Source organism: Pleurodeles waltl, chromosome 6, assembly GCF_031143425.1.
Source record: "Pleurodeles waltl isolate 20211129_DDA chromosome 6, aPleWal1.hap1.20221129, whole genome shotgun sequence".
Taxonomy (NCBI): domain Eukaryota; kingdom Metazoa; phylum Chordata; class Amphibia; order Caudata; family Salamandridae; genus Pleurodeles; species Pleurodeles waltl.
This window is the reverse complement of record NC_090445.1, coordinates 869286110-869309254: the sequence shown is the minus strand read 5'-3', so window position 1 is coordinate 869309254 and position 23145 is coordinate 869286110. Positions and strand designations below refer to the sequence as shown.

General features: G+C 42.5%; 1 protein-coding gene across 2 annotated transcripts in view; it reads right to left on the bottom strand.

Annotated features, from left to right (window-relative positions):
• Positions 1–2432: 2432 nt before the first annotated feature.
• ZFYVE27 (zinc finger FYVE-type containing 27) overlaps positions 2433–23145 on the bottom strand; it is a 314413-nt gene continuing 293700 nt past the window's right edge. For both annotated transcript variants that reach the window (XM_069239634.1, XM_069239635.1), the window contains 2 exons: positions 10603–10684; positions 2433–3866 (listed from right to left, as the gene is read on the bottom strand). In XM_069239634.1, the coding sequence (XP_069095735.1) occupies positions 3796–3866; positions 10603–10684 (153 nt within the window). In that variant the 3' untranslated portion in view covers positions 2433–3795. The remainder of the gene's footprint in view (positions 3867–10602; positions 10685–23145) is intronic.

The window sequence follows — 23145 nt, the reverse complement described above, 5'->3', positions numbered from 1 at the left end:
TTGAGAGACTGTGGCTTTGCACTCCCAGGATTGAACAGTGGGCAAACCACCCACTGTAGAGACTTGAGAGACTGTGGTTTTGCACTCCCCAGGATATAGCAGTGGGCAAACCACCCACTGGAGAGACTTGAGAGACTGTGGCTTTGCACTCCCCAGGATATAGCAGTGGGCAAACCACACACTGTAGAGACTTGAGAGACTGTGGCTTTGCACTCCCCAGGATTGAACAGTGGGCAAACCACCCACTGTAGAGACTTGATAGACTGTGGCTTTCCACTGCCCAGGATATAGCAGTGGGCAAACCACCCACTGTAGAGACTTGAGAGACTGTGGCTTTGCACTCCCCAGGATTGAACAGTGGGCATGGAGCCCCCTTGTGGATCTGGCGTCGTGCACTCATCCGGCTGAGGTGCCCCCACCTTCCCTTCCCTCTAAGGGGCCTGTTTTATTTCTATCTGATGCCCCAGCAGGGTTCTCTCCGTCTTGTTCGGGTATTGAGTGTGGGCCTCGCCCATGCCTTTTGGGCCCAGTGGTCTACGGACTATGATAGTGGAATACCTTGGACTTGGATTCTTGGTGTATATATTTGTTTATAGTGTGAATATCTTAATATATGTATATATTTTTGATTACTGTCCTCGTATATATTACAATCATTCGACTCATTTCCTTTTGTCCTTGCATTCTTCCAGGAGGGGTTGGGGGGTGTAACTGTGATGTATCATGATGTCTTAGTGTGTGTGTTGTCGTGGGTGAGGGTGGGGGTGGGAGTGTTGCATGTGTCACTGTTCCCCCCGTGTCGTAGGTGCAGTATTCACCGTGGTCTTTGCAGCCGGCGTTCGTGCTCCTGGTAGAGGAGCAGGAAGATAAAGGCTGGAAGAATCTGAAGTTCCGGTTCCATGGCATCCTGGTTCCTCGTGTGATGTGTAGAGGTGAGCGTTTTCCCTTCCAAGTCCTGTTTCTGCCGTGTTTTTGTTCGCGGTGTATCCGCCCCGGAAAAGGTGGCGGATTGGTGGTTTGTAATAATGTGGGCGGTACATTGTCTTCCGCCTGTCTGTTGGCGGTTACCGCCCCGGTGTTTGTTTGTACCGCCTTGGCGGTCGGAGTGTTAAAGTGGCTGTCTATGTTGGCGGTTTCCGCCACGGTCGTAATTCCATTTTTTTTCCGCCGGCCTGTTGGCGGATTTACCGCCGCTTTCACACCGACCGCCAGGGTTGTAATGACCACCTTTGTTTTTTACTTTGTTTCCTGCTCCTGTCTAGGGAAGCTTCCCTTTTCATTTGCAGAGCATTCTTGCTCTGAGCCTAGCTGTAAACAAGGCTATATATATATATCAGGCTGTTATCTTGGTCACATTTGGTCTTTTAGGGCTCTCTGCACTCTCTCTCAGATGTCTGGCTCCTGCCCTTCCTTGGCCCAATGTCAGGAACCACACACACACACTCTCTGCCAAAGCACCTTAGTTCCTGCAGTCAGTAAACTCTGCTGCTCCAGTACTGTGACCTCGGGCACAGCTCCATCAGTGCACCTCTGTTCACACACTCCAAGCCCTCAACCGTGCCAGTGTTAGGAACCCCACGCACTCCGTCTGCCAGAGCACTTCAGTTCTTTCAGTCAGTACACTCTGCTGCTCCAGTACAGGGACCCCGAGAGCAGCTCCATCAGTGCACCTCAGTTCTACCCCGGCGAGGTCACTTCCTTTCCTATACTGGGACTCCGTTCACATTCAGTTCCATTACAGCAGCTCAGTTCTAATATTCAGTCCCACTGCCAAGCCAATATTGGATCAAAAAGAGCAATAAACAGCTCAGCCAGTGCACCTCAAGTCTAACATCCAACACCACTGTTGATGGGAGCCACCACAGCTCTGCCAGAATCCATCAATTCTAACATTCAGTGTACATTTCTTCTCAGTACTAAGGCTCACACACCCTACAGGACTACTCACTTCTGTGGTTCAGAGGCAATGCCACTCCTGTGCTGGCCACCATCCTTGTCATGGCTGTGATTCTTAATGGGTCACAAATTGCAACCAATCTCATTAATGTTAATGAGGAAGGTCTATTTGAGAGCCCATATTGAACCGCTATTATGGAAATCTTTATCTTGTACATGAGGAAATCGCAGTTCCTATTGTCTGTACATTTAAGGCAAATTTTTGGTATACAAAAATCGAGTTCTGGTTGTCATTCTGCAAGCCTAAACTTTACGAAATTAGTACTGTATGATAACTAGAACGACTTAGGTTTACCATACATACTGCTGGAAATTGTGAGACTACATAAAGGTTTGACATTTTCTCTAAATGCAGGAATAATTTTCGGAAGCAAACTTCTGACTTTTGCCTGACCTTCGAAAATCAGGCTGTGCAACAATACTTGTAATTTTCGATACAGTTGAAGCTCAAACACAAACAAAAGCAAGCAGACAGATTCCAATAATACGTTTCCTTTGTTTAATATAATTTTGTGAATATATATATATTTGATTTAAAACCGTAAGTCGTCATTTACTTAAACATCAAACATGAGGAGTGTAAAATCAGAGAAAGAGCCAGTCTTCACCAATTGTCTACTTCCATGCGAAAATGGACTTTGCTAAATCTCTTTCTCTTTAACCGTAGGCACACTGCTAGCCTTGATACAATTTCCTTAAACCCAATGATAACACTGTATGGTGCTTGGTTATCACCTGACTCAATCACTGTGATTTTGTTGCAAGTCACACTTTTCAAGAGTTAGGGGACTAAAATTAAAGTTGCTGTACAGTTCACTTGAAAACTCCTAAAAGTGACCACTTCAGGAATAACCATAGGATTTACTAAGATAGTCAAAAAAATAAAAATCACCTAATTGTCCAAATCCACCGACTATACAGTATTTAGCAGATGCTGGACTTGCTGGAATGGGTCCTATGAACTGGTAACTAGTGCTCAGAAATGAATATTTAAATGAACTGCAAAAGTATTCTAAAATGTTATAAGCTCTTGTTATACTTGATCACGATGACATTATCATAATCCATTGTTTTAGAGATTTATATATAGAGTGTATTGTGCAACAATGTAGAACTGTATGTCCATTGTGGATGAGCAGCATTTTTATTTTGGTAAAAGAAAGATATCTTGGTCATTGTACGTTTTCTTGCGCCTGTTCCTGAAAAAACATGAAAAATAACAATGATCTCTATGGAAACATTAACTATGATACGAGGAAGTCATGGTGCATATATCTATCTATTCCTATGTTTGACCAGCACAACGTTCTCGCAACAAAGTATGTTTGGTCATGAGCTGGACAAGACAAAGAAGAGGCTCCATAACAACAAAGCAAAACCTCCTGCATATTTCAACATTAACTCTTTCACACTGAAGGTCTGCAGTGATAGATTCCCCCAAGACACAAAAAACCGTAGGAGAAATATAAATATTGACAAAACACAATAAGCAACAATATATTTAATTGAAAGCGTCTTCTCGAGTCCATCAATGGCCGTAAGGAACTTCCACGAGCTAATCAGCTTTCAAGTGCACATTATTGATGGAAGGTAAATCAGAACCAAGGGACACTGAATGTACGAAAGTCTCAACAGCACACGCACGGCATAGATGAAAGGCTTTAAGGGTACATGAGGAGTGAAGAAGATAAAAGTCATTCTGTGATGCTCTTTTGTTGCTCCAACATTGCCTCCATTCATTCTATTAGGAATTATGTTCTAGGGCGCCAAAAGGAGGCGGCACATGGCAGGTGCAACATAACCTCCAGTGTTTTCCTGTATAATCAGAGGATCCGATGGTCATTCTTTCTTGCTCAAAGTCTGATTGCATGGTGCACAAACAAAGACTGTTTCTCTCTGTGCATCGGGGGCTGGAAAAAAAACACATGATTAACTTTATTGGCATCAAAGAAGTTGATATGATTAGTATATATGATGTTTTGAGGATTCTCAAAAATCCCAGCAGTCCTAGATTATTTCGCAACTTGTGGATTTCCATTAATATGCCTGTTCTACGCAGACTCCAGTAGCTATCCGCAGGTCAGTCGCACTCAGGAGCCTTTACAGCAGATTACTGCTATTGCAGCTCAGAGGTTTTTTTTTTATCTCAATGCCCCTTCGACCATACTCCCATAACTCCCATAATTTTGTTTTTTGGGGTGTCATTTCCCACCTTGGAAACACACTTACTCTAACATTTATTTGGGGGAGATTTGTGCATATGACCGTGGAAAAAATGTCTCATGTCTATGAATATTTACCTGATATGGTTTAGTGAGTGCCACTGTTTCCACCAGCTACCTAATGAAACTTGTCTTTCACTGCTGCATTTCAACAAACGTGTGACTGTGGAAAATCTAAAGAACTAAAACAATCTTCCCATTGGTAAAAGTGATAGCTCATGAACTGTTCAAATAGTTTAATTTGAGTTAAGGATCACAAAAACATACTCGGCATATGAGGCAGTTAATGTCCCAGCATTCCAAGAATTAAGTCAAGGACTAACGACATAGCACTACAGGTAAGCAAAAGGGTACAATTGGACATGAAGACAACTGTGAATTCAGAAAAGCATGACTGAAAAGACGATGACTATGGCTCCAAGTATAAAGTTGTGTACACAAAAGTGTCAAAGAATTGTAGCAGCTAAAGAGTAGGAAACACTTTAGAGACTTACAATGTTATGCATGTTAACAAGGGGAAGAGTAATTACTGAAACAGTGTCAGTGACAGAAAATACATTTCTACAGTTAGTATAAGTTCCGGAAGGTTATGTTAGAAAGGAACCCAGTGGGAAACAAGTATCATGACAAAATACCATGTGCATACTTCTGCTATTGGACCCCTTGCTTTGGTCCTCTGCTGAGGAATAAAGTCTGCTGAACAAGTGCTGCCATTGTATTTTGTGTGTTTAAATGGCATGCATCTGCTTCATCAGTGCTTTACTGCAACTCTGTAAATGATCTGGTATGAGCTGAGACACTAGGTTACATTTTAAAAGTGTGTAAATATAAAAAAGTAATCTATTTTAACTACAAAAGTGCATAAGGCATGCTGTCATACGGGAAGGTCTGACTGGGGGCTACGAACAGATTAGATGCATCACCCAGTGTTAATACCCATCTGCCTAAGTAATTAGCAAAAACTACAAGAATGGAGTCGCCAAGGTACATTTAAACAAGCAAAGAACAATAGAAAATGCACCAAAAACAAAAACAAATGTACAACTGCATGGAAAGAAGTGTAGAAAGAAGATAGAGGAAAGTAACAAGAAAGTGGATAAGAGTATAAGAGTTAAGACAGTTTGCAGCTTGTGTGTAGTTGATCACAGAATGTTGGAAAGTGGATTACTGGTAAGGGCACGTGAGTACCTACACCTAGCAATAGGCCACTAACAACCACTTAGGTCCAATTAGGTCTCAATAAATTAAACCGAGCTCACCCCTTGGTAGCTTGGAAACAAGCATCAAGGCTTAACTTAGGAGACAGGTGTGTAAAACATTTAAAAATCACAAAACAGTAAATAAATAAAATACAAAACCCAATAAAAATCCAACAAAATAGAGTATATTTGTATCTTTAAAATGACTCGAAAATGACAACACTCCAATGTAGGGAGGCAGAGATATTAATTTTTAAATGTTAAAAGTAATTCTAGCATTTAGAAGCAAATCGCACTAAAAGGTTTGAAAAAAAGGTCACACTAGACAGGGGCAAAGTCCAGAGTTTAGGCCACCCACGGTGTAACACAGTCAACACTTACTTTCAAAGGTGTTTCGTGATACAGGACAGTGGTCCACAGCACCAGTCAAGAGTTCAGAGGCGCTAGTATGCCACTTGGGGTCTGGGACTGCAACTCCCACAATGCACCTCAAACTCATGGAGCTGTTTCAAACAGTTGCTCCAAATGTCTCCAACCTTCTGGATCTTCTTCCAGAGGTCCTTTTGGAGTCCTTGAAGTGTCCACAACTTGAACCAGGGTTTTAGAAGCTCTGAGTTGCTCCTTGGTAGTCGGGACTACAATTCCCAAAATGCACCTGGTCAGAATCCTCAAATGTCCACTAGGTGCTGGTCAGCTTCTTGCAGGACTTGATGTAGAGGACTCTGGGCTGCTCCTTTGTACCTGTAGCTTACATGGAGTCCCTTCTTCAAGTAGTTGAAGATAGGCAAAGTCTTTATAGTGGTGAAGCCTAAGTGTGCAGCTGGCGCAGTCCTTCAGAGTACAGTGTCCAGGTGCATGTTAGGGGTCCAGCAGAGCAGTCCTTCTTCTTCTTTGCCTTGCTCCATGGAGGGATCTGAAGTGTGGGTGCAGCTCTGACATATTTATCCTTGCTCTTGGTGTGAGAAGCAGGGGGAGACAACTGTCCAATCACAGGCAGGCTACCACCCTCTTGGATGAGCATTTCCTGGGAAGTGTGGCAAAAATCAGTCCCAGGGAGAAACATTCTTTAAAAATCCAAAATGGCAGAAACTGAATTTTGGAGGTTAGGTCTGGCTGACCCCACCCACTGGTGCGGCTAAAAATCCTTAACACACCTCTCTCCTGTCGACTCCTAATCTAATCAAGAAGGCATCTGGTTGTCTGGGTGTGCAGGAAATGGGGGAGGTTCGGAGCTTCTCCAAATGTCCTTCCCTCCTTTGAAGATCAGTTTGGCTACTCTCCACTATCCTATTTCGCCATCTCACCTGCTGAGGTAGATCTCTTCCCCCAGGCACTTCTTTTGTGTTCAGCCCAGGCTACTTCACACCTCATCAAGGCAGCCTGACCAATCAGAGAAGGGCACTACAAAGCTGACACTGGTAACTTTTAGGAAAAGTTCTAAAACTCTTTTTAAGTGAAAGTTATAATAAATCTAACAATGGCAAGTTGTTGCATTTATTATAACAATCATTTTGAGACCACTATATCTATCTCCTTTAGAGACTATTAATTAAAATAAAGTCTCCACATTTTAGCCCATGGAGCCTATTCACTACAATGAGGGAAAAAACAAATTTGGTTATTTTTCCTCGCCAGGGTTTATAAAATATATTTTATAAGGTCCCTGCTTAAAGTTACACTGCACCCAATACTGTGGCCACTTAGGACACACCTTAGGGGTGACATATGTAAAAATAAGGTTGTTTAAGACTTTGGAAGTACGCTAATTCCAAAGTTGAATTTGCATGTAACTTTAATTTAAAAGCAGCCAACAAGGTAGGCCTGCCTTTAAAATGGCCCTGGGCACCTCAGCAGGACACCTATGGGGGTACTACCTATGCTGGAATCCCTAAACCTACATGCCCTACCATATAGTAGGGACTTGTAGGTAGGTTGACATAGCCAATTATAATTAGTCTAATTTCCGTACTCACTTTACACAGAGCACAGGCCCTGGGACTGGTTAACAGTACCCAGGGCACCATCAGAGTCAGGAAAACACCAGCAAAAAGTGAAACATGGGGGCAAAAAAGTTAGGGGGCTTCTGCAATCAGCCCAGTTTTCTGACACTGAAAAAAGGAACTAAAGTTGAGATAAGAGTCGAGTGATACAGTTTTCAGGATTTTGTTTTATTTTAGAACAAGACAAATTCTTTCTTGCAAGTCAGCTCCTCAGATGGACAGTTCCGCAATGGCGGAGCAGCCCCAGAAGGAGATAGTGACACAACAGAGTGAGATTTGAATTACTCTGATTCCAGATGAAGAACGTGTTTGCTTCTCACATTTGTGGAGCCTCCATACATATTTATGGTATAGTGGAGATATGTTGGCTGCTGGGGGATTTGTTTTTGAAGTGAGAGAGCTTGATTGTAATTTACATCTGTAAGGGTACCCACTTACGCTGTCTTAATATTTAAGTTATGTGTTGCTATTTTGGATTCCAAGACACTTCTGACAGCTAAATGTAGCAGGGCTTTCATGGGTAAGTTCTGAGGTGTTCACTGAGAAGGGCACTTTCACAGTCAACTTAGAAGTTAGAATGGCTTTAACTATTTTACTGAAATAGGTTAGATTTAATACTTGTTTTAGTATTTTTAAAGGTTAAAATTGCTACACTGGTTACATTCATTGTGAGTATGATGGGTGTTTTCACTGGAAGGTTCGGTCCATTAGGAAACCCAGGCATATAACTATTTGGCCGGTATAGAGAAAAAAAGATGTCTATGGTTAGCTCCTCAAAAATGATTCCAGTGCTATCTGGGTTTAATTTGAGGAAGTTTGATGACATTACTGTTTTAATGTTCACTAGCCATTTCTGAGAGTAAGTATGTCACCATAAGAAGCAATTCTGCTCGTGAGAGCATAAGGGTCACAGTAAGTGTCTCCCATTCTCAACAACATTTTACAGTTGCTAAAGAATTATGTGAAATCAAAACCACAATAAACTGCACTCCGGGCTCACACAGTAGTAATCGTCCATTAGTGCATCAAAGACTTTATATCAAGTGATCAACTGGGCACAACAAACACTGAAAAAACTTTGAAACAACAGCGAGCAAACCAAAGAGAAATTTTCTATTTATTGTAAAGAATATAATTCACTTGTGACTCATACTTTCAATGCTATACAAAACTACACTATTCAACCCATATAAACAAAGAACAATTAGTAAAAACAAATACAAAATACTTAAACATGGTAATAGCAGGAAAAGAAAGAAAGAAATCTCAGCAAGAGGGCACAACAAAGAACAACACGCCACTTTCGTCTGAGCCCTTTAGGGAGATTTTCAGTCAGGGTGTACACTTTACTGAATTAGCCTCCGTGGTGATATAATCTGTCAATGTTTTAGTTCCACTGAGGTGCTTATTGGGACCATGAGGATTTGGTGAGAGTCACAAGTTTTTCTAAGTAGAGGAAAATAGTCTCACTCTATTAACAGATTCCAGCACCCTGCACTGATCTGAAATTTCCTTGTCAGACACCAAGAGGAAAAATCTGCTACATTGCAGCTAATCTACAACATTTTCTTAAATCAACACTCCCATTCAATAAATGCCCAAAGAACTGCACTCTTTCCAGGTGCTCCTCTTTCATAGTTTAATCTGCTAGCCATATTTGGCGGAGAATATTTAAAACAACCGCAGCACACTAACAGATCTTTATATATTTGGATTGAGGGGTGGGTTTTTGTATATGGTTGGAAGTTTGGATCACAACTGAATTACATATTCTTTAAATAAATTGAAAACATAGAAAGTGTTTATAGAATATCGAAACTGAATTCTTCTAAGTTTTTCAATGTTTCTTGTTCCCAGTAGGTTCAGTTGACCTACTGGCTGTGATGCACTAATGCACAATTACTACATTGAGTGCTGAAAGGTCATATTATCGTGCGTCTGATTTGCTAGATATTCTATCCCACTGTCGCTAATTCAAAACGGTACAGCTTATTATTGGTTTTGTGGAATGAGGTGAATCAACTCTTAAGTGTGTTCTTGAGACCCATGCAGCTGTCCAGGATCTTGATGAGACTATGATGATAACTTTTTTCAAGAGGTTACAGGGAGGTAAGGAAGACAAGCCTCCTTATTATCTGGCACATGAACTTCATCAATAATTTTTATGGCTACAATTTCAGTGCTTCATCTTTAAAAAACAAAAACAGATTTCTTGATAGCCAGCATGTTGAGATCTGAACGACGACACATTTTTCAATTACATACCCAAACCATGGAAGATTTGTGACTGGTCTGTAGTTTGTGAGTAGGTTTGGGCCAGCTTGCTGTTTTTTCAATAATGTGGTGATCTGATCAGTTTTTAGGGAACAGTATTAAAGATGGCATGTATCAGGTGGTACTCTATTAAAGAGACAGAATGGAAGTGGGTTTTGAAACAAGTGTCTAATAAAGATCATTAGCGCGAAAAGTATTTTTAAGGACTTGATTATATTCGATAGCTGTTCTCCTCTAATTAAACATATTTTGGCCATCTGTTTTTCCTAGTGGAATGCGGTACAATTCCTAATGTGGCGTTTTATTGGTCAGTTATTGGTTTGCATTTTAATGACAATTTGTCAGAGGATTCTTCCTGAAATTCTATACATTCTGCTTAGAATTCAATGGGATGTTTGTTGCCTTTCAGGTCTGATGTAGTACTTTACAAATTGGAAGACTTTCGAATTAGGTGACCCTTTTAATGTGGGGCCACTTAAGCACATTTGGAGACTATGGGCCTGATTCTCAAAGCTTACCTTACGCTTTGTAATATTAATAATTTACTAATTTTTGGTATTCATAAACTATGTGCAGAGTTTTAGGACTCTGCACACCCTACACTTATTGTTGGGGAGTTTACCACCCCAGGAGACTCCACGGTCGAGGTGGAGAGCTTTCTTACACATAACTATATGAAGTGTTAAATCGTAACACTCCACATACTTTGAGAATTGCATTTTGTAGTATATTTTCTAGTACTACAAAACGCACTACAAAGTGTAGTTTAATAATAAGGCCCTAAGTGTTTGAATGATGAACATTAAAGTAGTGAATACAAACAATATAAAATCTTCATGACACATAGGGAAAAATATTTGTTGGATGGAGGCAATTCTTATTTACCTTACTTCTTATAAGATACAATGATAAAGGTTGTCTTCTATGATCGCTCCGACCTCAAGTACTCACCTGTTGCTCCCATAAAAGATTTTGGTACTTTGAAAGAACAGCATCTTGAACAAAAGCTATTTCCACAGTTACTGCAGTTTCTCTGCAAAGAACACATATTGTTAGTTAAATTGAGGTCACTGCTTTCACGTTATTTTGTAAGATAACTGCATGTAAATAACTCAAAAAACAAAAGACACAACTTAGACAAATTTAGTTGTGCACTAGCTACGCCCTTAATCATTTTTATGTATCAATAAAGCTGGCATAGGTTTAATACTGTATAATAGTGGCAAACATTGTGAACTATTGTTGCAAAAGAGCATTCATTCTTGCTCAGAGCCCCATGATCTGGATCTTATACATTTTGCTTCTACACTCTGTAACCTAGATTTCTAGCTTAGCTTGAAACTAATCTTCTACCTTTGCTGGCCATTTACGTTTTACATATTTAACTATAAACCTTTTCTGAAATTTACAATTTAAAATGTTACCTTTTGAAAAATGTGTGATGACCTTTGCCAAATACTTCATATAAATATAATACACTAAAATATCTACATACCCATCTAGTCCAATTACTGCATTAAGATCAATGAAATCAATGCATTTTGCTTGTCAAGGCAATACTCTTTTATTGAACTAAAAGTTGTACTGGTATGAGCAGAACTAATATATATATATATATATATATGGAAAATGTCACTTACCCAGTGTACATCTGTTTGTGGCATGTTCCGCTGCAGATTCACATGCTATGCACAGGTCCTGCCATCTAGTGTTGGGCTCGGAGTGTTACAAGTTGTTTTTCTTCGAAGAAGTGTTTTTCGAGTCACAGGATCAAGTGACTCCTCCTCTTCGGCTCCATTGCACATGGGCATCGACTCCATCTTAGATTGTTTTCCCGCAGAGGGTAAAGTAGGAGTGATAGAGTGTAAAGAAAGAGATGTCCATGCAAATGGAATAGAGATATATATACATATGTACAAATTCAAGTGTAACTTAAACGGCTACAGGCTCCCGGGGAGGAGGGAGGGCGCATGTGAATCTGCAGTGGAACATGCCACAAACAGATGTACACTGGGTAAGTGACATTTTCCGTTCGATGACATGTGTAGCTGCAGATACACATGCTGTGCATAGACTACAAAGCAGTTTTCCTCCCATAAGCAGTGGTCAGCCTGTAGGAGTTGAAGTTGTTTGGAATAGTGTTCTTAGCACAGCCTGTCCTACTGTGGCTTGTTGTGTTGCTAACACATCTACACAGTAATGCTAGGTAAATGTATGGGGTGTTGACCAAGTGGCTGCTTTACAGATTTCTGTCATTGGTATATTTCCTAGAAATGCTATTGTTGCTCCTTTCTTCCTGGTGGAGTGTGCTTTTTGTGTTACTAATAGCTGTCTTTTAGCTTTTAGGTAACAGGTTTGGCTGCACTTTACTATCCATCTGGCTAGTCCTTGTTTTGACATAGGATTACCAGTATGATGTTTTTGGAATGCGACAAATAACTGTTTAGTTTTTCTAAATGATTTTGTTCTGTCAATGTAATACATTAAAGCTCTTTTAATGTCTAATATATGGAGCGCTCTTTCTGCTACTGAGTCTGGCTGTGGGAAGAAGACTGGAAGTTCCACTGTTTGATTTCTATGAAACGGTGAGATGACTTTAGGTAGGAATTTTGGGTTTGTGCGAAGTACAACTTTAGGTTTGTGTACTTGTATAAAGGGTTGTTCAATAGTGAATGCTTGTATTTCACTAACTCTTCGTAATGAAGTGATTGCAACGAGGAATGCTACTTTCCACGTTAGATATTGAACCTGACACGAGTGCATGGGTTCAAACGGTGGACCCATGAGCCGTGTGAGTACAATATTGAGATTCCATGAGGGCAATGGTGGTGTTCTTGGAGGTATGATGCGCTTTAGCACTTCCATGAAGGCTTTGATGACAGGGACTCTAAATAGAGACTTGTTTCGTATATTTTGTAAATAGGCTGAAAAAGCTGTGAGATGTATTTTAATGGATGAAAAAGCTAAATTTGCTTTTTGTAGATCAAGTAAGTAACCTACAAAGTCTTGTATGGATGCAGAAAGAGGTGTTATGTGTTTGGATTGGCAGTAAAAGACAAACCTTTTCCATTTGTTTGCATAGCACTGCCTGGTAGTGGGTTTTCTTGCTTGTTTAATTACTTCCATACATTCTGGTGGAAGTTGTAGATATCCAAACTCTAAGACTTCAGGAGCCAGATTGCTAGACTGAGTATTGCTGGATTTGGGTGCCTGATCAGTTGTTTGTTATGTGTCAACAGATCCGGCCTGTTTGGTAGCTTGAAGTGTGCTACTAGTGATAGGTCTAACAATGTTGTGTACCATGGTTGACATGCCCACGTTGGCGCTATAAGTATGAGTTTGAGTTTGTTTTGACGCAGTTTGTTGACCAGAAATGGAATGAGCGGGAGAGGGGGAAAAGCGTAAGCAAATATCCCTGACCAGTTGATCCATAGAGCATTGCCCTTGGATAGAGGGTGTGGGAACCTGGATGCGAAGCTTTGGCATTTTGCATTCTGGCTGGTGGCGAATAGATCTATGTCTGGTGTTCCCCATTGGCGAAAGTACTTGTGAAGTACCTGGGGGTAAATTTCCCACTCGTGTGTTTGCTGATGATCCCGGCTGAGAACATCTGCTAATTGATTGTGAATCGCTGGAATGTACTGTGCTACAGGGTGAATGTTGTTGTGAATTGCCCAATGCCAATTTTTTTGTGCTAGAAGACAAAGTTGTGATGAGTAGGTTCCTCCCTGTTTGTTTAGGTAGTACACTGTAGTCATATTGTCTGTTTTGATGAGAATGTGTTTGTGAACGAGAAGAGGTTGAAAGGCTTTGAGTGCTAGAAATACAGCTAGCAATTCTAAGTGGTTTATGTGAAGCTGTTTGTGTCTGTTGTCCCATTGTCCCTGAATGTTGTGATTGTAGAGGTGTGCTCCCCATCCAATCATTGATGCATCTGTTGTAAGTGTGGCTTGAGGCACAGGGTCTTGTAATGGCAGCCCTTTTTTAAATTTGTGGAATTCCACCACTGAAGCGAGATGTGTGTTTGGCGGTCTGTCAACACTAGATCTTGAAGTTGACCATGTGCCTGTGACCATTGTTTTGCAAAGCACTCTTGTAAGGGCAGCATGTTTAGTCTTGCATTGGGGACAATGGCGATGCACGATGCCATCATGCCCAACAGCTTCATGACAAATTTGACTGTGTACTGTTGGTTTGGCTGGATTCGTGGTAACATTTTGTGGAATGATTGTACCCTATGTGGACTTGGGCTTGCAAGTGCTGTTTGGGTATTTAATGTGGCTCTTAAATACTGTTGAATCTGCGCTGGTTGTAAGTGAGATTTTTGGTAGTTTATTGAGAACACTAGTGTGTGTAGGGTCTGTATTACATAACATGTATGGTGTTGACACTGCGTTTGACTGTTGGATTTTATTAGCCAGTTGTCGAGATACGGAAAGACATGGATATGTTGCCTTCTTATGTAGGCTGCAACTACGGCAAGGCATTTTGTGAATACTCTGGGAGCTGTTGTTATCCCGAAAGGTAACACCTTGAACTGGTAATGTTTTCCTTGTCTTACAAACCTGAGATATTTTCTGTGCGCTGGATGGATGGGTATGTGAAAATTAGCATCTTTGAGATCCAGTGTTGCCATAAAATCTTGTTGTTGTAACAGTGGGACTACATCCTGAAGTGTTACCATGTGAAAGTGTTCTGATAGGATGTAAAGATTGAGAGTTCTGAGATCTAGTATTGGTTTCAATGTTCTGTCTTTTTTGGGAATGAGGAAATACAGGGAGTAAACCCCTGTTCCTTTTTGATGATGTGGTAGGAGCTCTATGGCTTGTTTGAGTAATAATGACTGTACCTCTGCTTGAAACATTGAACTGTGTTGGCAGGAGAGGTTGTGGGGTTTTGGAGGTATATCTGGAGGAATTTGTGCGAATTCTATGCAGTAACCATGTTGGATAATGGATAAGACCCAATTGTCTGTTGTGATGGGTAACCAGTGTGTGTGGAATTTTTTCAGTCTTCCTCCCACAGGGGAAGTGTGGTGAGGGAAGATGTGGAGCAAGTCACTGCTTGGTGTGTGTGGTTTGCTTTGAGGGATGATATTTTCCCCTAGTTCTGGGAAATTGTCCCCTGTAGGTTCCACGAAATCCCCCTCTTTGGTACTGTGGCTGGTAAGATGGTTTGGATTGTAAGGTAGATGCCTAAGATGTTTGGGCTCTAAAACCTCCCCTATATTGAGGCTTTCTAAATGAACCTCTGTATTGTGTTGAGTAAAGCGCTCCCATAGCTTTAGCAGTGTTGGCGTCCTTTTTCATTTTTTCAATGACTGTATCAACCTGTGTGCCAAACAGCTGTTTTTCATTAAATGGCATGTTAAGAACAGCTTGCTGGATTTCAGGTTTAAAGCCTGATGACCGAAGCCATGCGTGTCGTCTAATGGTGACTGCCGTATTGATAGTTCTTGAGGCTGTGTCTGCGGAGTCTAACGCTGACCTGATTTGATTATTCGTAATGGCCTGCCCTTCCTCAACTATTTGCTGGGCACTTTTCGGTTGATCCTTGGGGAGATGCTGGATGATGTCTTTCATCTCGTCCTAGTGGGCCCTATCTATCTAGCCATTAGCGCTTGAGAATTGGCTATTCGCCATTGATTAGCCGCTTGTGATGCTACTCTTTTACCAGCAGGATCACATTTTTTGCTTTATCTGATGGTGGTGCGTCACCAGACGACTCGGAGTTAGCCCTTTTCCTTGCTGCGCTGACCACTACGGAATCTGGGGGTAGCTGTTGGGTAAAAAAAGCTGGGTCAGAAGGAGGCGGCTTATATTTCTTTTCTACCCTAGGAGTGATTGCTCTTGCCTTAACTGGTTCCTGAAAGATTTGATGTGCATGTTTAGGCATGCCAGGAAGCATGGGTAGACTCTGGTACGTGGCCTAGTTGAGGACAACGTATTAAATAGAAAATCATCCTCAAGAGGTTCTGTGTGCATGGCCACGTTATGGTAAGACGCTGCCCTAGCTAGAACCTAAGTGTATGAGTTGCTATCCTCTGGGGGTGATGGCTTTGACGGATAGCACTCTGGACTATTGTCAGAAATGGGATCATCATAAAGGTCCCATGGGTCGACATCATCCTGTTGTGACTCTGCAGAGTGTACTGGAGACTGTGCAGTGGGGGTAATAGGTGGAGAAACAGTTAGTTGAGGAGAATGAGGAGGAGACTGGTGAGGTGAGAACTGAGGAGGTGGAGATTTTTGTCTGGGTTTTGGCACTTTAGCCGGGGGCTGGTCAGTGTCCAAATGTCCTTGAAAGGCCAGCTTCCTCTTTGTTTTTAGAGGAGGTGCAGTGAGGATTTTGCCAGTGTCTTTATGAATTTGAATTCTGGCCTGTTTTTCCACAAATTCCTCCATTTGCTTAAGTTCCTCTGCAAATCCATGGCGTTCTTTCAATTGTTTGGAAAGTCCATGCTCCTCTGTATATATGGGTCTTTTCTGCTCCGAAGCCGGTTTCCTTGGGATCGAAAGGCCTGGAGTAGATGTTGGCCTCGGCTCCAAGAGGGATTTTCGAGGCTCCGACTCGATGGGTCAGTGCTTGACTACTTCGGAGCCTGTGCTTCGGCTCGAGTCCAAAGGCTTTGGTGGCATGGCCTTTCTCGGTGCCGAAGTTGTTGCTTGGTCACAGGCAGGCTTTTTATGGGTGGCGCCATGGCCTTCCGGCAGTGGCGTCCCCGAGGCCTTGTGTTTGGGCTTGGACAGGGCAGGGGCAGGCGTACTCCCGTGCTGGCCCGCTGTGATTGGTCTGTTATTGTCGGACTCGTACTCGGACCCCCGAATGGAGACTGCGGTGTGCATCTTCTTCTCCTCTTCTGCGTCGAGGCGTTCAGTGCTTCTCAACGCCATTTCCAACCTTCACGCTCTTCGGTCTCGTAGAGTCTTCTTCAAGCGGAAGAATCTGCAGGCCTCGCAAGTATCCTCTCAGTGGTCTGGAGATAGACTAGATGTTGGTCCGTATATGGGAACTTGGCGTGACACCGAGGGAAGAATCGAAACAGGGTCCGGTCAATGAGGCTTTGACGAGGCTTTGGTCGGGCGACCAGGCCCGAGTTGGGAGCGGGTGCCCCGAAGGGTAAGTAGAGAGCCGGTACCGAAGTGTCGATGATAGATGGTAAGCGATCGAAAACAATACTGATGAATGTAGAGAGTTTTTAGTACTTTTCCGACTCGAACTACTGAAGCGAAAAGAAACACGTCCGAACCCGATGGCGGAAAGAAAACAATCTAAGATGGAGTCGATGCCTATGTGCAATGGAGCCGAAGAGGAGGAGTCACTCGATCCTGTGACTCAAAAACACTTCTTCGAAGAAAAACAACTTGTAACACTCCGAGCCCAACACTAGATGGTAGGACCTGTGCATAGCATGTGTATCTGCAGCTTCACATGCCATCGAACACATATATATATATATATATATATATATATATATATATATATATATGGAAAATGTCACTTACCCAGTGTACATCTGTTCGTGGTATGAGACGCTGCAGATTCACATGCTGTGCACATCCCGCCATCTAGTGTTGGGCTCAGAGTGTTACAAGTTGTTTTTCTTCTAAGAAGTCTTTTCGAGTCACGAGATCGAGGGACTCCTCTCCTTTCGGCTCCATTGTGCATGGGTGTCGACTCCATCTTAGATTGCTTTCCCCGCAGAGGGTGAGGTAGGAGTTGTGTATATAGTAATAGTGCCCATGCAATGGAGTAAGTATGTATGTACATAATGTGACTAAAAGTGATATATTTACAAATTTACAAATGTACAAGTTTAATTTTTTTGTCAACTTAAAAACGGCTACAGGCTCCCGGGGAGGTGGGAGGGCGCATGTGAATCTGCAGCGTCTCATGCCACGAACCGGTGTACACTGGGTAAGTGACATTTTCCGTTCGATGGCATGTGTAGCTGCAGATACACATGCTGTGCATAGACTAGTAAGCAGTTATCTCCCCAAAAGCGGTGGTTTAGCCTGTAGGAGTTGAAGTTGTTTAAAATAATGTCCGTAATACTGCTTGACCTACTGTGGCTTGCTGTGTTGTTAACACATCCACGCAGTAATGCTTGGTAAATGTATGAGGAGTAGATCATGTGGCTGCCTTACAGATTTCAGTCATTGGTATGTTTCTTAGAAAGGCCATGGTGGCACCCTTCTTTCTAGTGGAGTGTGCCTTTGGTGTAATAGGCAGTTCTCTTTTTGCTTTTATATAACAGGCTTGAATACATTTAACTATCCATCTGGCAATGTCTTGTTTGGATATTGGATTCCCTGTTTGAGGTTTTTGGAAAGCAACAAACAATTGTTTTGTTTTGCGAATTTGTTTGGTTCTATCAATGTAGTACATTAGTGCCCTTTTGATGTCTAATGTATGTAATGCTCTCTCAGCTACAGAATCTGGTTCTGGAAAGAACACTGGGAGTTCCACTGTTTGATTTAAGTGGAACTGTGATATGACTTTAGGTAAGAATTTAGGATTTGTGCGTAGAACTACTTTATGTTTGTGTATTTGTATAAAGGGTTCTTGTATGGTAAAGGCTTGTATTTCACTTACTCTTCTGAGAGATGTGATAGCTATTAGAAAGGCTACTTTCCATGTTAAGTATTGTATCTCACATGAGTGCATGGGTTCAAATGGTGGACCCATGAGTCGTGTTAATACTATGTTGAGATTCCACGAAGGAACTGGTGGTGTTCTTGGTGGGATAATCCTTTCAGACCCTCCATAAATGCTTTTATGACTGGGATTCTGAATAATGAAGTTGAATGCGTAATTTGCAGGTAAGCCGAAATTGCTGTTAGATGTATTTTAATGGATGAGAAAGCTAACTTGGACTTTTGTAAGTGTAGTAGGTAGCTTACAATGTTTTTTGCTGATGCGTGTAATGGTTGGATTTGATTATTATGGCAGTAATAAACAAACCGTTTCCATTTATTTGCGTAGCAATGTCTTGTAGTAGGTTTTCTAGCCTGTTTGATGACCTCCATACATTCTTGTGTAAGGTCTAGGTGTCCGAATTCTAAGACTTCAGGAGCCAGATCGCTAGATTGAGCGATGCTGGACTCGGGTGTCTGATCTGCTGTTTGTGTTGAGTTAACAGATCTGGTCTGTTTGGTAGTTTGATATGAGGTACTACTGACAGGTCTAGTAATGTTGTGTACCAAGGTTGTCGTGCCCAAGTTGGTGCTATTAGTATTAGTTTGAGTTTGTTTTGACTCAACTTGTTTACAAGATACGGAAGGAGTGGGAGAGGGGGAAAAGCGTAAGCAAATATCCCTGATCAACTCATCTATAACGCATTGCCTTTGGAGTGAGGCTGTGGGTACCTGGAGGCAAAGTTTTGGCATTTTGCGTTTTCTTTTGTTGCGAATAGGTCTATTTGCGGTGTTCCCCACTTTTGGAAGTAAGTTTGCAGTATCTGGGGATGAATTTCCCATTCGTGGATCTGTTGGTGATCCCGAGAGAGGTTGTCGGCTAACTGGTTTTGAATTCCTGGTATTAATTGCGCTATTAGGTGAATGTGGTTGTGAATCGCCCAATGCCATATTTTTTTTTAGCTAAGAGACACAATTGTGTCAAGTGTGTCCCTCCTTGTTTGTTCAGATAATACTTTGTTGTCATGTTGTCTGTTTTGACAAGAATGTGTTTGTGGGTTATTAGTGGTTGAAATGCTTTCAACGCTAGAAATACTGCTAGTAGTTCTAAGTGATTTATATGAAGTTGTTTCTGTTGAGTGTCCCATTGTCCCTGGATGCTGTGTTGGTTTAGGTGTGCTCCCCATCCTACCATGGTAGCATCTGTTGTGATCACGTATTGAGGCACTGGGTCTTGGAAAGTCCGCCCTTGGTTTAAATTTATAGTATTCCACCATTGAAGCGAGGTGTATGTTTGGCGGTCTATCAACACTAGATCTTGAAGTTGACCCTGTGCTTGTGACCGTTGTGATGCTAGGCACTGTTGTAAGGGCTGCATGTGTAGTCTTGCGTTTGGGACAATGGCTATGCATGAGGACATCATGCCTAGTAGTTTCATCAATAATTTTACCTGGAACTTTTGGTTTGGGTGCATGGCTTGTATTACGTTTTGAAAAATACCTGTACCCTTTGTGGACTTGGAGTGGCAATCCCTTTTTTTGTGTTGGTTGTTGCTTCTAAGTACTGTTGTATTTGACACGGCTGTAGGTGTGATGTTTGGTAGTTGAGTGAGAACCCTAGCTTGTGAAGGGTTTCCATAACGTATTTTGTGTGTTGAGAACACCGTTCTTGAGTATTGGTTTTGATTAATCAATCGTCCAGATACGAGAACACATGTATTTGCTGTCTTCTGATATGGGCTGCCACTACGGCAAGGCATTTTGTAAAGACTCTTGGCGCTGTTGTTATCCCGAATGGCAACACTTTGAACTGGTAATGTACCCCTTGGATTACAAACCTTAAGTATTTTCTGTGGGAAGGATGTATGGGTATATGGAAATACGCATCCTTGAGGTCTAATGTTGTCATGTAGTCTTGTTGTTTGATCAAGGGGATTACGTCTTGAAGTGTCACCATGTGAAAGTGATCTGATTTGATGTAAAGATTTAGTGTTCTGAGATCTAAGATGGGTCTTAGAGTTTTGTCTTTTTTGGGTATGAGAAAGTACAGGGAGTAAACACCCATTCCTTTCTGATGATTGGGTACTAGTTCTATTGCATCTTTTTGCAACAACGCTTGGACCTCCAGCTGTAATATATCCATGTGTTGTTTGGACATGTTGTGTGTTTTTGGTGGCACATTTGGTGGAAATTGTAGGAATTCTATGCAATAACCATGTTGGATAATGGCTAGAACCCACGTGTCTGTTGTTATTTCCTCCCATTTTTGGTAATAATCTGTGAGTCTCCCCCCCACTGGTGTCGTGTGTTGGGTATTTGTGACACTGAAGTCACTGTTTATTTTGAGTGGTCTTGGGACTTTGGAACTTTCCTCTAGTTTTAGGGAACTGTCCACCTCTGTATTGTCCCCGAAAACTTCCTCTCTGATACTGGCTCTGGTATGTTGGTCTGGTTTGTGAGGTTGAGGGGTTCTGTGCTTTGTCCCCGAAACCCCCCTCTAAATGGTGTTTTCCGAAATGTGCCTCTGCTTTGTGGGGAGTAGAGCGCGCCATGGCCTTGACAGTATCAGTGTCCTTCTTCAGCATCTCTATAGCTGTGTCCACCTCTGGCCCAAACAACTGCTGTCCATTAAAAGGCATATTAAGCACCGCCTGTTGAATTTCGGGCTTGAATCCTGAGGTGCGTAGCCATGCGTGTCTCCGAATAGTGACCGCTGTATTCACAGTTCTTGCGGCTGTGTCTGCTGCATCCATTGCCGACCGTATCTGGTTATTAGAGATACTTTGGCCTTCTTCCACCACTTGCTGTGCACGCTTTTGGAACTCCTTGGGCAGATGTTCTATAAAGTGCTGCATTTCATCCCAATGAGCTCTGTCATATCTTGACAATAAAGCTTGGGAATTGGCAATGCGCCATTAATTGGCCGCTTGTGCTGCAACTCTTTTTCCCGCTGCATCAAACTTTCGACTTTCCTTGTCGGGTGGTGGTGCGCATCTCCAGAGGTGTGTGAATTAGCCCTTTTACGTACTGCACCTACTACTACTGAGTCAGGTGTCAGTTGTTGTGTGATGTACACAGGGTCTGTAGGGGGAGGCTTGTACTTTTTCTCCACCCTAGGTGTGATGGCTCTGCCTTTGACGGGTTCTTGAAATACTTGTTTCGCGTGTTTCAACATCCCTGGTAACATTGGGAGACTTTGGTACTGACTGTGTGTCGACGACAAAGTATTAAATAAAAAGTCATCCTCAATGGGTTCAGCGTGTAGGGCAACATTGTGAAAAGCTGCCGCTCTGGACACCACCTGCGTGTAGGCAGTACTGTCTTCAGGTGGTGATGTACTTGCTGGGTAGCAGTCTGGACTATTGTCTGATACAGGCGCATCATAGAGATCCCATACGTGTGGGTCATCCTGGCACATCCCTGTCTGCGTTGGAGATTGCATCATAGGGGGTCTTGCAATTGGTGACAGTTGTGGTGAGTGGTGTGGTGACTGTTGTGGCGAAGAGTGAGGTGGAGTTACTGCTTTTGCCACTTTTGCTTGTGGTTGTTTTTCTTTGTCTTGGAAAGCAAGTTTCCTTTTCATCCTTATAGGAGGGAAAGTTCTTATTTTCCCTGTATCCTTTTGAATATGGAGCCTTCTTTGTGTATAATCTGGCTCCCCTGCTCTAGCTCTTGTCCAAATTTATGGCCTTGTAGTTGTGCTGGAAGGCCTTGTTCTTCGGAGTAGGAGCTTGTTTTCGGCTCCGAAGCTGGATGTTTCGGTACCAAAACTTTTTCTACCATCTTTTTCGGCTCCGAAGCCACTTTTTTCGGTTTCGGTGTGCCGATCTCTCTGTGCCGACTTATCTCGGTGCCGGTATCTCAATGTCGAGTTTGGTCGGAACCAGGGTCTCGGTGTCGAGTATGTACTGTGCCGGGATCTCGACCGGAGTCGGATGACTTTGACACGTGTGTGCCCTTTTTCGGTGCCGATGGACGGTCACCGATTTTACGGGTTAAGCCATGGCCTGCCGGCGGTGGCGTCCCCTGGGCCTTCATGATTTTGGCGTGAGTTTTGGCCGGGGCTGTTTTACTCACGGTTTTCGGCATCTGCTCTGTCTCAGGGTCGTCCGAGTCAGCAATGGAGAAAGTCTCTTCTTCCTCGACGTCGTGGTGTCCTGACGGCGCTGACGCCATTTAAAGCCTTCGTGCTCTCCGGTCCCGTAGCGTTTTCTTCGACCGAAATGCCCAACAGGCCTCGCAAGTATCCTCTTTGTGTTCGGGGGACAAACACAAATTACAGACCAGATGTTGATCTGTGTATGGATACTTGTTATGGCATTCGGGGCAGAAGCGGAATGGGGTCCGTTCCATGAGCCTTGAAGACGCACGCGTCGAGGGCTCGAAGCCCCAAAGGGCTACCGGAGCTCTTCTTTAATTCGGTGTTGATCTGCGTTAACTAACCTGATACCGAACGCAAACAATACCGTCGAATTTTCCGAGATTTAACTAACTTTCCGAACCGAAACACGGAGCGAAGAGGAACACGTCCGAACCCGATGGCGAAAATAAAACAATCTAAGATGGAGTCAACGCCCATGCGCAATGGAGCCGAAATGGGAGGAGTCCCTCGATCTCGTGACTCAAAAAGACTTCTTTGAAGAAAAACAACTTGTAACACTCCGAGCCCAACACTAGATGGCAGGATATGCGCAGCATGTGTATCTGCAGCTACACATGCCATCGAACATATATATATATATATATATATATATATATATATATATATATATATATATATATATATATACACACACACACACACATAGACATACATCTATGTTTTTAGGCCAATTCAATTATTTTGGAGGTTTAGATTC